This window comes from Arachis ipaensis, chromosome B5 (assembly GCF_059453495.1).
Source record: "Arachis ipaensis isolate K30076 ecotype BB chromosome B5, ASM5945349v1, whole genome shotgun sequence".
NCBI classification, from domain to species: domain Eukaryota; kingdom Viridiplantae; phylum Streptophyta; class Magnoliopsida; order Fabales; family Fabaceae; genus Arachis; species Arachis ipaensis.
The window spans coordinates 149562617-149580448 of record NC_142440.1 but is presented as its reverse complement, the minus strand read 5'-3'; the positions used below and the strand labels follow the sequence as shown (position 1 = coordinate 149580448).

The 17832-nt window shown below is 33.2% G+C and overlaps 2 protein-coding genes across 2 annotated transcripts; both read left to right on the top strand.

The window, feature by feature from the left end:
* Nucleotides 1-3866: 3866 nt before the first annotated feature.
* On the top strand, nt 3867-8335 carry LOC110263050 (zinc finger BED domain-containing protein RICESLEEPER 3-like). Its single transcript, XM_088487432.1, has 2 exons — nt 3867-4403; nt 8291-8335. Exons 1-2 carry the CDS (start codon nt 3867-3869, stop codon nt 8333-8335), a joined length of 582 nt encoding a protein of 193 aa, XP_088343558.1.
* An 8683-nt stretch (nt 8336-17018) lies between these two features.
* LOC148566198 (uncharacterized) lies at nt 17019-17498 on the top strand. The gene has a single exon (XM_088487431.1). It carries the CDS (start codon nt 17019-17021, stop codon nt 17496-17498), a length of 480 nt encoding a protein of 159 aa, XP_088343557.1.
* Nucleotides 17499-17832: the final 334 nt, after the last annotated feature.

Below are 17832 nucleotides of genomic sequence, written 5' to 3'. Positions count from 1 at the left end.
GGGAGCTCCACTATCAGATGCAGACCTTGGAAGGCTAGGTCGCCTTTAAAGAACAGTACCAATGGGAGTGCACGAGCGAGGCGGTCTCCTAGACCATGTCGCGACGAGAGCAGAAGAACGAGAGGTCGCCAAACCAACATCACAATAGATGCCGAAATCACAGCAGATATTGGGAATCCAAATGCCATCGTGATGATGACAAAAGGATACACCAAAAAGATTTCATGCGAAGAAGAAGTGAACACGTGATAATGGGGCTACTCCATTCACCGAAAGAGTCCTAAAGGCCAAGCTGTCAAAAGGTTTTAAGAAACTAACTGACATGAATTACGATGGCACTAAAGATCCTCAAGAGCACTTAATAGCCTTCGAGGCCAAAATGAACCTAGAGAGAGCAGCCAATGCGGTTCGGTGCAGGGCCTTCCCGGTGACACTGGCTGACCCAGCCATCAAGTGATTCAACGCCCTTCCGAACGGCTCGATATCCTGTTTTGATTATGGGTGGCAATAGGGCAGTTTTTGCCCTACCCGACCCTGATCCTGTCCTATAATAATCCGCATCGAACCGGTTCCGTTTCTGCCCGCGGGTAGTAAAAAGTTAAACCCTAACCCGCCCCGCTCCTATCCATCTCTATAATTATTAAAATCTAACAAATAAAATTAAATTTTAAAATTTATATAACCATTATTACATACATAACATAAATTAAAATAAAAATTTAAATATAATATAATATTATTAATTATTTTATTAATTATTTTATATATATTACATATATTATATATTAAAATTATATATATATATATATATATATATATATATATATATATATATATATACCGGAGCGGGTATAGACGGGTTTAATCTAAACCCACCCCGCCCAAAAATCCGTCCCAAGCGAGTAGAGACGGGTGGGTACCTACAGGTTCGAGTAGTGTTGCCACCCCTAGATTCGACATCTCTAAAAAATTTATGGCACAATTTACCCCCACGGATCACAAAGACAAAATACCCAATCAACCTTTTCGAAATCACCCAACTACCAGACAAACCCACAAGAAAACACCTAGATAGGTTCAACAATAAGTGCTTGGAAGTCGATGGGCTATTGAACTCGGTGGCCAGTTTGTGTCTGACCAAGATGAGGGAAGATTATCGGAAGCACCTCACAACCTTTTTAAATATATATCATAATTATTTTTAAATATAATAATACAATATATATAACAATTATTAGTTGAAATAGAACATAAAAGAAATATTTACTCGTTTTTTTTATCCCTAAAAATGCAGATTAAATATATAAATCGGATATAAAGATACCTAAAATCTGTGATCCAATCCTATTAATGTGTAGATTGAATTGGATTGGATTCGATCTGACCTAACAGTCTTGCAGATCGGATCAATATTCTGAGTTTCCTTCTCATTGAGTTCTGCATCTAAATGTCAGATTTTCTCATCCGCCTTTATCCATTGCAACTCCTGATGCAATTATTGTTCCACCTTTGTTTGTCAGGCTAATTTAGTATCCAACTATGTTAAACGGTCGTTGTGACCATGAACGAGGCCCATGAGCTCCACGACATTCCTCTAAGTCGATTCTACTTTGTGGTGGTATGTGAATTCAATGCCAAAGTCATCAATAAGTGTTTTAGTGGAGTAAAGTTAAAAATTGGGTCAAGATTATCCGAGTTAATGTGATTTATGGAGATGTTAGTAGCTAACGGTTTCAAAGGAAGAGGGGTACCACTACCAACTATACAATAGTTCCTGCTCTGTAGGGACGACTTTTACATGGTGGGAAATGATTCTTAGCTTCTATCGTGTGAGAGATGTGTGTAGGTGGAGAGTTACTGATTTAGGAAATCGATCCTCTCCATTTTTTTTAACACTTGATAGAATAAAGTGTGATCTCTCACGTTTAATTTCATAAGTGAAACAAAAAATAAATAAAAAAGAGAGAACAATGAAGGGTGAGATTAGGGATGGCAAAAATTCCCAGCAGGACGGGTACCTGCGGGGATTTATCTGTCACGGGGCAGATATGGGGACGATTTTGTACCCATGGGGACGGGGGATGGGGACCCGTATATTAAACGGGGCGGGAGCGGGGATAGAGGTTCCCGTCCCATGGAGACCCGTTTAAACCCGTTTATGTAAAAAGACTAGAATACCCTTTATATATATATATATATATATATATATATATGAAGGAAAGTGAAAACCCTAGCCGTCACACTTGCAATTCACAATCTTCAACCTAGTCTCTGAACTCTTCACCACCCTCAAACCTCAGCCTCTTGCCCTCTCTGAACCACGCACGGTCGCACCATCACCACCACCGACCGCCACCTCTCGCCCTCTCAGTCCTTTACCGCTACGGCGCTACCTCCCACCCCTTAGTCCATCACCGCCACCTCTCACGCACTGTGGAGTGGACGTCAGTCAGGTCACAATACATCACGCACACCGCAGCAGGGAGTCTGTCAGTCAGGTCACGATACATCACGCCGGTCGTCACCTCTTCTTTATTCGTCGCGCCTTTGCTTGTCGTCACCTCTTCGCGTCGGGTAACTGGGTAAGTCATAGAACACTGCTCACACATGCTTTACTGCTGCTTCTCCTCTTCACTCCTCACCGTGATTGATTTGATTTGGATTTTCGATTTAGGGTAATTAAGTTTAGAGTTCTGAATTTTCTGATTATGATTTCTATTTAGGGTTGATTTGATTCTGAATTTTTTATTTAGGATAATTAGGTTCTTAGTTCTGAATTTTCTGATTCTAATTTTTATTTAAGGTTATTTGATTCTGGATTTTTAAATTTGGGTAATTAGGTTCTAAGTTGTAAATTTCTGATTCTGATTTCTATTTTGGTATTTTGATTTTTTTATAATTTTCTGGTGATCATTACCGGATCAATGTCATTCTTGAATCTAAGAAGTTTGCAACATTCATCTTGGTTTGATATCGACATGCAATATTTCCTGTTTACAACATTCATCCTGGTTTGTAACTCAGATTTTATTTTATTTGATTTTAGATTAAAGTGATTTTGGATTAGAGTGGTCAGCAATCTATCATTATTCGTTAGTTTGTTCTTTTGTTTTTTTTTAACTCATTTATTATTTTCTCAAACATCTGTATTGTTTGAGAACTTTTTTTAATTATATTCTGACGTTATTAGGAGCATTGAGTTCTTGTTGGAAGAAAGAAGATAATGAAGTAAAGTTATGTAGTCTATCATTTTTTTGAAAAAAGAGTTGTGCCATTGATTAAGGAGATAAAGACTAAAATTCTTAATGCATTGGTGTTTTAAAAACTTAATAACTGTTTTTTTTTCATTTTATGTACAATTTTGTTTCTTTTGATCGGTTAATCATGCATTGGTTTAGGATGTTGACTAGATAAACTTAATGAAACATAATGGTTTACAAAAGGAAAAAATGAAAGTTAAGTGAGATTATAAAGATTAGCCTCATTTATATATACATAAGTTTAAATTAAGGTCAAACTGGTCAGAGATAGATGTAAGAGAATTCCAGATCCAAAAGACAAACATCCCCACTTCAATGAGCCACAAAATTGGTCCCTGATTATTACTTAATAATAACATATATATTTATTGATTTCTAATTCCGTTGATTTCCTTTGAAGCATGCTTAAAGAATATTCATCCATCTCTTCAGTTACATGTGTAGCAATTGTTAATTTTATGTATCAATTTCGAATTTTAGCATTTATGTCTTCTGAAGCATTTATAATATAGGTAACGTAATTGACAATTGTAACTCAGATTTTATTTTATTTGATTTTGGATTAAAGTGATTTTGATTCATGATTTATATTTCATGATTTATAGAATGTCTTCTTCGGATGCATTGAGTAATACTCTTGAAAAGAGTACTCCATCGGAAGACCCTATAGGCACTAATATTCAAACTACACAAGAGGCTCCTCAATCTCAACCTCAAGAACCCCCAACAGATACCACAACTACTAATGAAGGAATGACAAACTCTACAAGTGGTGTTCGAAAGAGGAAGTTAACCTCTGAAGTGTGGAATCACTTCAAGATTGTGGAAATCAAGGAAAAATTAAAGGCTGAATGTAATTATTGCAAAGCGAAACTACTTGGTGACCCAAAACAAGACACTTCGCACTTACGTGATCACTTCAAAAGCTGCAAGCTCCGCACCACTAGAGATATAAAACAATGTATGATGAAGACAACTCCAACAACTAGTGGGAAAACAGTTGTGGTTAGTGCATATACCTTCGACCAAGAAAATGCAAGGAAAGAGTTATCAGTTATGGTTTGTCTTCATGAGTATCCGCTATCTTTTGTGGACCACATTGGGTTTCGACGATTCTGCAATGCTTTGCAACCTCTTTTCAAGGTGATTACTCGCAACACTTTAAAGAGTGACATCTTGAAGTCTACAATGATGAAAAGATCGAAGACAATGAATGTTCTTGAGCGTAATAAAAGTCAAGTTGCAATTACGACTGATATGTAGACAGCAAGCAACCAAAACAAAGGTTATATGGCTATCACGGCTCATTACATTGATGATTCTTGGAAATTGCAAAGCCGTCTTGTGAGGTAATAATATTATCATTATAGGTTCTTCTGAATGTTTATATGTTTGCAAAGCTGTCTTGTTTACACAATTGCAAAGCTGTCTTGTTTATAATTTATAATTGTACTAAATTATCATTACAGGTTTATATATGTGCCGGCTCCCCACACGGCTGAGGTACTTTCAGAGGTTCTTGTGGATTGTTTGATGGATTGGAATCTTGATAGGAAGGTATCCACTTTGACTGTTGATAATTGCAGTGTTGGGAATAAGTAGTATGACCACAATCCAATCAATCACGTGTCAAATAATTTGTTATTGTTATTATATTAAAATATTAATATAATAACGTCCTTGATTAAATTTAGAGATTTATCATTGTGATAGTGATCACAATATTGAGAGATAAATCTTTTATAATTTAATCTAAATTGTTCTTGGTCATAGGATTATTAAAAAGGACATTAATAATCCGGAAAGATCAATATATATATAATGGTCTTCATTGGATGAAGATTAATAGATCTCATTTATTAAATTATATATATAGATGGTGTATATAGAGATATGACCATTGAACTGACTCACTTTGAGAATTCCTAATGGTTATAATTACCGTATATTTGTCAATAGGATATTCTCAAGATGAACACAGTAATAGAGTTTCCTTAGACCTGCGACTGTCATAGCAATTAACAATGTATTTATTATACTTTGATTCCGGACACTTAATACCCTAGGGTGCTAGTTGAATGGATATTGGGTATGATTTAAATACTTGTAGAATTAATGATTAGTCAATAAGAAATCCGTCAACTCTCGGTAAAGAGTTTGAGCTCTATGATTATAATGACTGAGATAAATAAAACCTTGGCCAAGGGGATTGAATGAATGAAGAAATGAGTTTCTTAGGTTATTCACAGTTCATTATAATAATGGTAACAAGTTAGAGTTTGACAATTAAACCATACTCTAAGGGTTAACCAAGAGCTGGAAAGATGGAAGGAATTATACTTTGTTCTTCTAAGGTTCTTGGTAAAAATATATTACTTCATACTATCGGGTCGTTGAGGAGTGTTGCTAGACGCCAACCTTGATTAGTAAATTTAGTATGACTAATTTACTACCCGCTTAGTATTAAACCTATGGGGTCACACACTAACGAGTGTTTTAATCTTTGCTGTAGAATTATTTAATTATTAATTTGATTTGATCAAATAAATAATTATATTAATTCAAATAGAATATTATTATATTTTTTGCTAGCACCAAGAATATAATAATAGTATGATAATTGAGAATATTATATGAGATTTGAGAATAATTAGTTATTCTATTTCTAAACTTGAATTCTAAATTTGGATGAGATCCTAACTGATTCTGTTTCAAATTGAGTTATGATATGATTCATAAATTTGAAAGATTCAAGTTTAAAATAACAAGATATGATTTAAATTTGAATTGAGAATCAATTAAAATCACTAACAAATCTCATACTATATATATGTATGCCAAGAGAAGAGGAATGTGAAAGAGACGAGAATAAAACACAAGGGTTTTATTCCTTTACCTCTACACACATAAATGTATGTGAGCCTGATTCTTGGAGAAGAATTTAATGGCATGCAAAGAGTTGCAAGAGGTTTCTCAATTTAGATCAGATGTCCATTGGTCAAGGAGTTGACAGCAAATGTTGGTCTCGGTGTGGATACGCATAGAGTCTTCGTACAATCGAAGAATAAAATTTTTACTAAAGCGTCTAAAGGTATTTAGATCTGATCTATATATTATTGGAATAAAGTTTAAGCACAAAATAGATCTTTAGGATTACTTTCTTTTCTTCCGCTGCGTGTTATGAACACATGGTAATCCTTCCGTGGTATCAGAGCTTTGGCTTTTTGTGTTTAAATTTTATTCCTATTTTCTTAAATTTGTGAATTAATAGGATTAATTCAATTTTTTTTAAGCATGCGATGCAGTTATTTCCATTGAGATGGTTTTCTAATAAATTAATAGTTAATTTATTTCAATGTTAATTATTTAATTGTGATTAAATTATCATTTTTTTTAATATAAAAGTTATATTTATAATCAAATATTTTGTTTGATTTTATTTATATATTAAATTTTATTGTGATTTTGATTACAATAAAAGGAATAAGATGCAAAATATCTTTTATTTGTTTCTTATATATATAAGTGTATATATAAAGGTCAAATTTGATTTGATAATTTTTTAAGGCTAAACGTTAGTACATGAAAAATCAAATTTTGATTTGATTATGTGTTTTGAACACTATAATTTTAGAAATTAGTTTTTCTAATATTCTTGATTATAAAGAGCGGCCTGACAACTAGGAGTTTTATTTTTAAGATACTAATCAGTATATATATATTTGATGTATTAGGGATTTAATTTTATATTTACCTAGACAACCTAGGAGTATAAAATTTAATCCATGAATACTGGTAGAAATTCTCTAACAATTGAGATAAATCCTAAAAGTTAGGAGTTTGCCAAAAAAATAAATTTATCTCTTGTTTACAAGGAACAACCTGACAACCAGGAGACTTGTACTGAAAGATAGAATTTATTTATGCATATGATGATGTATAAGGAGAATTAATTTTATACTTGAACCTAGACAACCTAGGGGTATAAAATATAATTCAGTTAAATAATTGTCTGACGACCAGATAATTATTTGGGATTATAATTGTATGGGATGCAATTTAATCATGTTTATTTAAAATAGGTATGAATAACAACTTGACAACCAAGGTACTCATTCATGATTCTAAATAATTTTAACAGAAATATAGATTTCTTAATTTACTTTCATATTTTAAATTTTTAAATATGTATACCTTTTGTGTGGCATACTTGAAAGTAATATAATGGCTAACATCTGAGAATTGTTCTCATATATGAAAGGGTTATCATGGAGATGATAATTCAATTAAAATAATATCCTCCAATAAAATTAGTTTTGGAATGGTCAGAACTTTTGAAGTATTTGTAATATTATTTTACCTGGTTGTTTTGACAACCATAAGTTCTAATTTCAAAGGTATCTCCCTACTATTTATTATTGAACATCTTGAGAAGATGTATGGTGCCCAAAGTAAGATAGTATGACTATCAAAGATTTTATTTAAACTAATGGGAGTATTGGGCAATATATTTTGAGTTAAACAACTTTAGAAGTTGGAATGCCATTAGGCAAATGGCTTTAGCGAGAATTGTTCTTGCAAGCATTTTTGGAGATTTATTTTGTTACAAACAAAATTTTCCTTAATATGATTAAGGTTTGTGATCTTTTTAGAAAAATTCAACATGAATATTTTTATTATAAGAGATTAAAGTAAAATCTCTAACATCTAATTGATATTGAATAGAGAATGAGATTCTCTCAACGCACAAATACTAGTACTCCATGTACCCTATCATGTTTTAAGACATGAAATTTGATTTAGATGAGTATCATTGTTTGTTAAATATTTAGACTACATTTTAGAAATGTTGTTAAATTAACAAAATTTCTCACTAACATAGGATTTGAGTGCTACACAATTCATAACATTGAAGGAGATGTTGACGTAAGTAAACTATTAAATTACATATTGCACACTATGTTTTTATATTATTGACTTATTGAGTTATTATATGATTTTAACTTTAAATTGTTTTCTTGTCGATGTAGGATTCAAGTAAGTTAGAATCTATCATCACTACCATTACGGGATGAAAGGAAGATTGAGATGGTGGAATTATGTTTTTATGATGTGATGAACTTTATTTGGTTGTTTATGAACATGGTTGGTTATTTATGTAATATTTGGTTGTTTATGGATATGTTTGGATGTTTATATTTATTGTTATTGCTATTTAGGTCTTTAAAAATTATGGATATTATGTTTGTAATGGCAATTGAGGATTATCTTTGATTTTCTCTAATTTTTTTCATTTTTTTAATTTTTATTATTTTTTATAAAAATTCGCGGAGACCCAGGTCCCCGGCCAATACGGGATCCCCGTTATCCGCCATGGAGACGGGGACAGATATTGGAGGTGGGGGGCGGGGGCGGAGGGCATGTCCCCGCCCCATGGGGACCCGTTGCCATCCATAGGTGAGATTAAATACTAGACACCATTCAATTTTTTTCTATTGGAGAGAATCCACTCTCACTAATTTACTCTTCATGTTGGGTCTCTATCGGGTCTTGGAGTTCGATTTAGGGCTTGATCCCGTGACTTGACCCGCTGACTTGTTGGGTCAGGTCGGGTCTCATGCTTTTGGGCTAATCATGGTTTGTTCATGCTCTTCTTGAATAGTTTTGGGCTTCCCAATTTTTGGACTTATGAAAGAAAACAAATTTGACCAAAAAAAAAAGGAAAACAAATGAGAGAGAAGGTCAGTCACCATAATAAATTCGAATATATTTCATTTGTTATATTGGCTAAAAGTTATCTGTTCTTCACTTTTATTAATTATCGTATGGAATTTTTTCTCTATGGATCTTAATATAATAAAATATTGCTTTTGAATTTTTCATCCCGTGTTCAGACAATTAATAAGAACTAAAGCAAACAAATCTAGAGGATAAGAAAATTGAAGTGGGTAGAATGAACAATCCAATCGAAATTTCACTTATCTAAACTTAAACTAAAAAATGAATCCATAACTCCATATTATGTGATGTTTAAGGATGATGACAGTGTGAATGTGTGATACTATTTTATTTAATTTTTAATGTGATTAATAAAATATTTAAATTTTTTATATAATAAATACACAATATATATATATATATATATATATATTAAAAACCAATCCTTTTTTTTAATGTACATTTTCTTATGTGTTAGTTAAACCTTTGTTTATATATATTTATAAAAATGGAACAGTAAAATCCCACTCTTGCAAGGGAATCTGTAAACAAACCAGAAACCTTTTCTTGTGGGTGGGGGGAGGGAGGTGTTTATTTAGACAAAAAAAAGTTTGTGTAGTCAGAGGAACAGAAATCAAGAACAACGATTTGAATTTAACCATGTGTTGCAAATTAATCACGTGGCAATAAAAAGTTGAGACATTATTATTCTATTGTGCCTGTAGCCTAGTACTGCAGTGTTCATACTGCTTTAGTTAGAATCCTTAAGCACTTCGAATATAGAAGATTATTGCCAAACTAAACAAATACTAATTCTAGTCCTTTGCAATTGGCATTGCCTTAAACGAACAATTAAGTTCACACTCCCCGTGCGTTTTGTTCATTAATTAAATCTCAAACTTCCCCTACATGTTCCCCTCTTTTCAGCAATGGCTAAGGTGCATTAACTCTAACCATTATTATTCTCAATAATACAAGTACATATATATTTTTTATAATATACAACATACACGTGTTTCACATGAAAATATTACGTATATTACATAAGAAATTAAAACACTACATAAATAAAATCTATATGTGCGTCATGTGGACCAACCTATACAACATAGAGCCATGGTACTAAGCCCGACAATTTCTTGGCTTTTTAGGCATGAAAGCTAATTATTTTCTCTAGAATACACTAATTAGGTTCTTTTTTCCCAATTTGAAAAAAACAAGTTAGCGCGGATGCGTTTGATTCTGAGAATAGAATAAGATAAGACACTGAGAACAGAATACATATGATAAAAATTTTTATATTTTTATTTAATGATAAACTAAAATAAATTATAAAAATTTATTTCTTTTATTCAAAAAATTTAAAAAATATATATAAAAATAAAAAATGAATAAAAATAATAAAAAATAAAAAATAAGTTATATTTTTTATTAATGTTTTTGTATCTTTTCTATTAAAATAGACATAAAATATACTAATTTAATATTTATAAAAATAATGTTTTTATTTATATCTTATTTATTAAATATAATTTTATATTTTTGTATTTTTATATTTTTTTTTATCAAAGATATGAGACTCGAACCCGCAACTTCTTAATTGAGTATGAAGAGACTATATCATTTGAGCTATAACTCATTGGCTATATTTTTTATATTTTTGTATTCTTGTCTTAGGGTGTGTTTGGCAACTACGTTGAAAGAGAAAAAGCACGTTATAGCTTCTTGAACGCTTCAATTTTTGGTTTGGCTAATTTTTCTATCTATAAACGCAGAAGTAATTTTGGTTACAAAACCACGTTTACAAGAAGCAAGAATTTCTAGCTTTTCTGATGCACTAACTGATTTTTAGCCATTGACATTTAACTTTTATTTTTCTTTTACCAACTTTATTCTTTATACATATTATTGTATTATTTATAAAATTCTTATTATTTCTCTTTACATGAGTTCTTCTTTCTATTATTTATTATTTATATTTTTTATTAATTTTTTATTTGACATTATATATTTTTATAATGATAATTTTTGTGCATTATATTTAGTATTATCTTTTTATAATATAATTTATTGATCCTATTAGGTAAAATAAATTAAACAAAAAAATTAATCATAAATAATAATAATAGTAAAAAATTATAGCGTATTAAAAAAGAGTATTAAGAATATTAAAAATATACTATATAAAAATATATAAGAAAAAAATATAAAAAAATTAAATATATATAAAAAATAATATTATAATTTAATGTCAGTCCTTTTTAGTAATTATCTATCTAAAAGTGATTTTAACTAATATTATCTAAACAATATTTATTTTATCAAAATCAATTTTAGTATAAAATTGCCAAACATAAATCATGTTGACACAAACTTACTTCTACTCAAAATCAATTTTATAAAATCAATTTTATTCAAACTCCAGTTTGACCAACCACAATTCAAACACACACTTAGTGTTTCCGTGCCTATAAATAAAAGTAACCTAATATGCTAATTATGCGAACCTAACCTAAACCTAGCCTATGGAAGTCCGGCTAAATAAAAGAGAAAATTGAGCTGCATTTAAGCCTAAAATACCGCGTTGTTATAGTGAAGAGGATACCGTACTAAACAACACTTTGTATAGAAGTAACTAAACAAAAGTTTCTACTTTCTATACTAATAAAGCAAAATAATTGGTCGGTTACTACTACTCTTGATAATAGAGTTTGTTTTGTGATTATTTTTTTTTTTAACTAAAAATAGGAGATTCGAATTCGTAATTTTTTAAATGAGTATGAGGAGACTATACCATTTGAGTTATAACTCATTAGAAATATAATTTATTAAATATAATTTATTTATTTTTTTTGTGACTACTTGATAATAGAGTTTGGAAATAATAGATGATTTTATATATCAAGAAACAAAAAATAAATTGTTTAGTTTTTCATTCAAAAAAGAAAATAAAATATCTTTTCATTTTTCCATATTATAATTATATATATACTAATGTAATATAATTATTAGTTTTTCAAAAAAGAAAAAGATTAATATTACCAAAATAATTAATTTTAATCTTTTTTTAATGACTTTTATTCTATACCCTCATGGATGTTTAGTTCAGATTTCTCAATTTTGTAATTATTTAGAATGAAATTTTGTTAAATGACCTCATTTTTCTGCAAACTACAAATTATTGATTAGCTAGGGATGATAATGAGATCATTTTTGACATTATTTGATTTCGATTTTTTCTACTTTATCTTACTCAAAACTCACCCCTTTTATCCACAGGTATTAAAAATCTATATCCTAATCCTATTCACTGGATACCCGTATTACTCTTAATTTTTTGCCTTTTTTAAATATATTTTAGTCATTATTTTCATTTAAATAATAAATTTTAGTATAAACTATCAAAATATGTAGGGCAATTCACTTAAATAAAATATTTAGAAAAATATTTTACTAGAATACAACTTTGAAAAATAGAAAACACAATTATAACTTTCACTTATTCTATAGAAACTGCTACTGGCAGTCACCGTTTACGTGGATTAGTATGCTTACAGAAATTATTATAGGCAGCAGTGGTTTTTGAACTAATGGAGTTAGTCATAAACCGCTATAGGCAGTAGCAGTTTATGTATTGTGTACGCATATGATTCTTGTCTATATATACCCCTCCAAGACAATGAGTTAGTAGTGGAGTGCCATTTTTCACAAGTGGATGGTGAGGAGAGTTTCCTAACTCTAGTGTATTGTTCTGGTAAAATTCAGAAAAGCAAAAGACACGATGTTAAATTTATAGATAGGGAACCGCTTAGTCTTTTTATCCAGTTATTGAGTACGTTGGCCGATATAAAAAGCAGCATATTACAGAAGTTGGGGGTGTGTGGGACAAAGTGGGTAAAAAAGTTGTTCTACAAAATTTCTATTGCTGTTGTGTCTACCGGTGTGAAGTATATATGAGACATTTCTAATAGAGTCCGATGAAGATATGCAGGTCTTATTTCACTATAGGCGAAGTTTTCCTGAAATTAGAATACTCAAGTTGTTTTCCAAGTTGGAAGATGGCGTCAACAGCTTTGGGGCATCAGCTTCGAATCCTCAATCGACGACGATGGAGGTGCCTCAACGTTGATGCCTGTGGTAGCACCTACTTGTTTGTTGGGTGATCCTCCATGTGTTGCAGTTGGTACTGTTAGTGTGCGTCGGGGTGTTTCCAATTTTGCAGTTGAGTCTGGACCGGATCGATTTGAAAATGCGAAGCGAGACGATGATTTGGACAATGAGGTAGTCGACATTGTTGGGGACAGTGATGATGATATTCTGAGCAATCCACATATACCCCATGGGCCATTGAGTTCCGGCATACAATAACATCCTCCACACTTGTCAACCTTGAACTTGGAAGTCATAGGCCAACAGTTGGACATCTATGCAACCTTTGGGGGTCAGGGACAGCATGATGCAACTGCTCTAACGGAATTTCAGATTGGCCAATCTTTCCAAAGTAAGGAGAAAGTTGTGCTCAACATGAAGGATTATAGCATTCGGTGTGGAGTTGAGTACAGGGTGATGGAGTCGGACCATTTTAAATACCATGGAAGATGCAAGGAGTTCGGCAAAGGGTGCACGTGGATGATTCGTATCACGCTCCAGCAAAGGAAGAGCACTTGGGAAGTTAGGAGCTACAACTGACCGCACATGTGCTTGGCCACATCGATATCAAGCGATCACAGACAGCTTGATTATTATGTCATATGTGTGAGGATCTTTCCGTTGGTTAGAGTGTCGGTTACGATAAAGGTGTTGCAGCAAGCTACTAAGGACAGAATCAACTCTGTTCTCCTAATGTAAATGTCATACCTGATAATAATGAGGGAACCACCTATCTCTGCCCCTACCATCCTTAGCATGAAGCCAGTCTATGTTCAAAGCTCGCTCAGGAACATACTACACACTGCCAAGTTGTGGGACCACCCTATCAACTTGATACCACTCAATGACGGCAAAATATATCAAGCTAGTAACTACTCACCATAACTAACAATGCTCCTCCGTAAGTATCTCAGGATGAACCACAACAAGTACGTCGAGGGCGGAGTAAGGCTCCCACACAATTTGAAAATTCAACATCCTCATACGTAAGAACATTATATACTGTTAGAATAGTGAACCGCTACTTATAAAACCACCCATGCACATGAAATTTACATCTCGAGCGCTTAATCGATCTAATGCAACGCGATAATGTATAAACCTTTGCTCCTTCCTATCATTTGGCGGTAAGTATGCTGCCCACCTGAATGATAGTAAGTGGTAAGATGAAAGTTTAACCTAACATATAATAGTTTATAAACTTGAAACAAATAAACGATACTTGGATGCCAACAGAAATGAAAAAACCTCAAATCTGTGCGGTCTTAGAGGGGAAAATCACCAGAAGATCTAACTCTGTAGCAACTGGAAAGGACCCGCCAAGTTGGTGATATTTCTGTTTGTCACCCGACACATGCATCGATACAACCATGCCAATGTAGCGGTACCCCAGATATAACTGCCCATGTCATCAAGATTCGCCACAAAAGACAACCACCAAATATGAACCCGGTTCGCACTCTTGTCCCCAAATAATTGAGTGGACAACAACATCATAATATAGGTACGTGCACATATGCAAACAGTATCTTCGGTCGCATCAGCTGGTAACACCCTAAACCTCTCATGGAACCATGTGAAGTAGACTGTCATCTGCTTCACCTTATTTGGCGGTGGCAGCTCACCAAATAACTCCTGAAACCATTCCCAAGATGGTCGGCCACCCTCTATGAATATTTCAAACTCAACCAAGCACCCACTATCGGTGTTCCCATCGACAAGCAACCCAAGCTGAAATGCCATATCTTGCAACGTGACGATGCACTCTCCGAAAGGCATATGAAAAGTATGGGTTTCGGGACACCACCTCTCAATGAATGCACTCACCATAGGCTCATCCAACTAGAACCAACGACTGTTCAGCCTGGCCAAGTGGTACAAACCAACCCTCTCCAAATAAGGTATGATCCGTTCATGCATGGCCATATTTTGTTGCCGCCGAACACTGTAGATACACCTACTCGACTACATCATACAGTAAAAATAACTACAATGCAATTGAATCCTACTTGATACACGAATAAACCCTAAATAATTAAGTACACCAAATAATTAAAATTACATAATTAAACAATTAAATAATTAAATTATTAAACAATTAAATAGGTAAATACCAAATCGGTACTCGAAAGATTTTGGCGCTGACAAAATAGTACTTGACTTTTGTTATTGACAAAATAGTCCTTAAATGATTTTAAAATTTGACAAGCGTGTCTCTAAACTCTCCGGAGCACATTTCCGACGAGAAGGATGTTTATCAAGTATGTGTACTAGAGTCTTCTTTCACATTCATCTTTATCAAGTTGCAATCTTTGACTAAAACTTTTGACTATCCAAGTTGGACAATTTGCAAGTAGTTTTACGAGTCTTCCAACTTGATAAGAAACATTTGTATCATACTTTATTCTAGACTAACTTTAAGTTCTATAATCTTTAATTTTCTTGAAATTTTAACTTGCTCCATTTGTAACTTCTAACCATTTTTGTTGACTTCAAACCAAAAGGAAGCATTTTGCTTCTTCTTTTCACAACCTCTAGCCCCATTTCCATTCCTGAACTAGTTTATTCGTGAAGGCAGATCTCTGACCCTATAAAAATTTTGTGAGTTTCCGTTAATTTTCGTCGTGAGTATTTTTGCCATTCTTAGATTGAAAAGAGCAGTAGTAGAAAAAAAATTATGAATATTGTGTTTGTCATACTGATTCATAATTTGAAATTAGTAAAAAAAAGTATTGGTTATTAGGTGAAAATTAATCTGCCACAAATTATATTTTACATTAGATTATCAATATTTTTTTTATTTTTATGGTAACTTATTGATCTTATTATTGTAGTGATTATTTATAGGGAGGTAATCTTCTTTTTTATTCATGAAATTGGTTGAGCAAGACCGAGTCCATGGGAAGATCACAACAGTAAACTATCTCGAAGAAAGGAACCATTGGAGAAGGAATCTGAAAGGGAATGAGACGACAGGAAGACGGATGACTGAAGCAAACCAGGAGGGACCGGAATCCAATGATGTGGAGGGTATTTCAATGAACGTGGGACTGGGAGAAACAAATGGTGATGGACAAGGAGGGGAAAATGAAGACCAAGTACTACAAAAGACTGACACAGAGGCGGATAAGAACAAAGGCTTGGCAATGTACAGCGGCAACCAAATCCAGAGTTGGGAAGAGGAAATAACAGAGAACAAAGAGGCTTGAAAATTGGCGGTAGAATCAGGTGCGATCCCGTGCAGTGATGAAGAGGACATAATGGCAGCTCTTCAAGAACAAAATGAAGTATAGCCCTGAAATGGAGGCAGGCGAAACAAAAAAAGAAAATCAGAAGAAGTAGTTCAAAAATCCGTAAGCAAGTGTGTAATAAAATTTATATATGATTTTAAGCTCTTGGAATGTTAAGGGATTGGGAGGAGTTGCAAAATTGAATATGATAAAAAGCTTAAAAAATAAGTATAAAATAAAAATGTTGGGTTTGATAGAAACAAAAAAAGAGGTGGTGAATAAATTTGATATAGCAAGTATTTGGGATAATCATAGATCTAGTTGGGAGTGCGTTAATTCAACTGGAGCATTGGGAGGTTTATTGTTAATATGGGATGAATCTGTTTTTAAATTGATAAATTGCTACAAAAGAGATAGGTGGTTATGTGTAGAAGGAGTGATGACTAAAGATAACTTTCACTGTGCGATTTGTCTGGTGTATGGACTGCATGTGAGAGATGAAAAACTCTTACTATAGGAGAAATTAAGTTATATTACAGGGATATGTCAAATTCCTTTTTGTTACTTGGGGGACTTCAATGAAGTTGTGCATACAGAGAAAAGGAAATGGGTGACTAGCTTGTCAGTAACTGTTAAAGACTTCAGAGCATGGATAAATGATATGGAGTTGGTGGACTTGACTCTTAATGATCGCAAGTATACATGGTTTACAGGACAATCTTGTAGCCCTATTGATAGAAGCCTGGTTAGCCTAGAGTGGTTAGACGCGTACCCGAATACTCGACTTAGAGGAGGGCCGAGAGGGTTATCAGATCATTGCCCCTTGATAGTGGAAGATAGAAGAATAGCCCAGGGTCCAAGACCGTTCCGTAGACTAGACTCGTGGTTCACAAATGAAGGCTTCCTAAGGATGATGAAGGAAGAATGGAGGGGTTTGGGAGATGCACAGTTTTTGGATAAGCTGAAGGCATTGTCGAAACCACTGGGTAGATGGCACAAGCAACACTTTGGTAATATAGTTGAGAAGATAAAAAGATTTGAGGATGAGATTAAGAAAGTGGACGATATGGTTAGCAACGGGGTATATGATGGTACAGTAGAAGCAAGAAGAAATGCATTACTAAGATGTTGTGAGATATGATATACGAGACAAGATATACATCGGAAGCAAATGTCTAGATGTCGACATGCCAAGAAAATGGACAGGAACACAAGATATTTTCACAATATCGCATCGGCAAGAAGAAGGAATAACCGAATTGAGTCTTTGGTGATTAATGGAAGACTGGTAAGGAATCATGCAAGAATTAAGGTCGCCACTAGGGATTTGTATAGGAAACTGTACCAACAGGAAGCTTCGCCAAATATTAGCTTTCAAAATGGTCTAGTCAATCGGTTGGAGTCGAAGGAAGCTCAAGTGCTAGAGGTGTTACCGTCGGAAGAGGAAATAAAGAATGCAATATGGGATTGCGAAT

What these genes read in the sequence shown, in the direction of transcription:
- LOC110263050 (XM_088487432.1), top strand. Translation starts at nt 3,867, where the DNA reads ATGTCTTCTTCGGATGCATTGAGTAATACTCTTGAAAAGAGTACTCCA. An exon ending in CTTTGCAACCTCTTTTCAAG is followed by an intron (nt 4,404 to 8,290) that starts GTGATTACTCGC and finishes TTGTCGATGTAG; the next exon opens with GATTCAAGTAAGTTAGAATC.
- LOC148566198 (XM_088487431.1), top strand. Translation starts at nt 17,019, where the DNA reads ATGGAGTTGGTGGACTTGACTCTTAATGATCGCAAGTATACATGGTTT.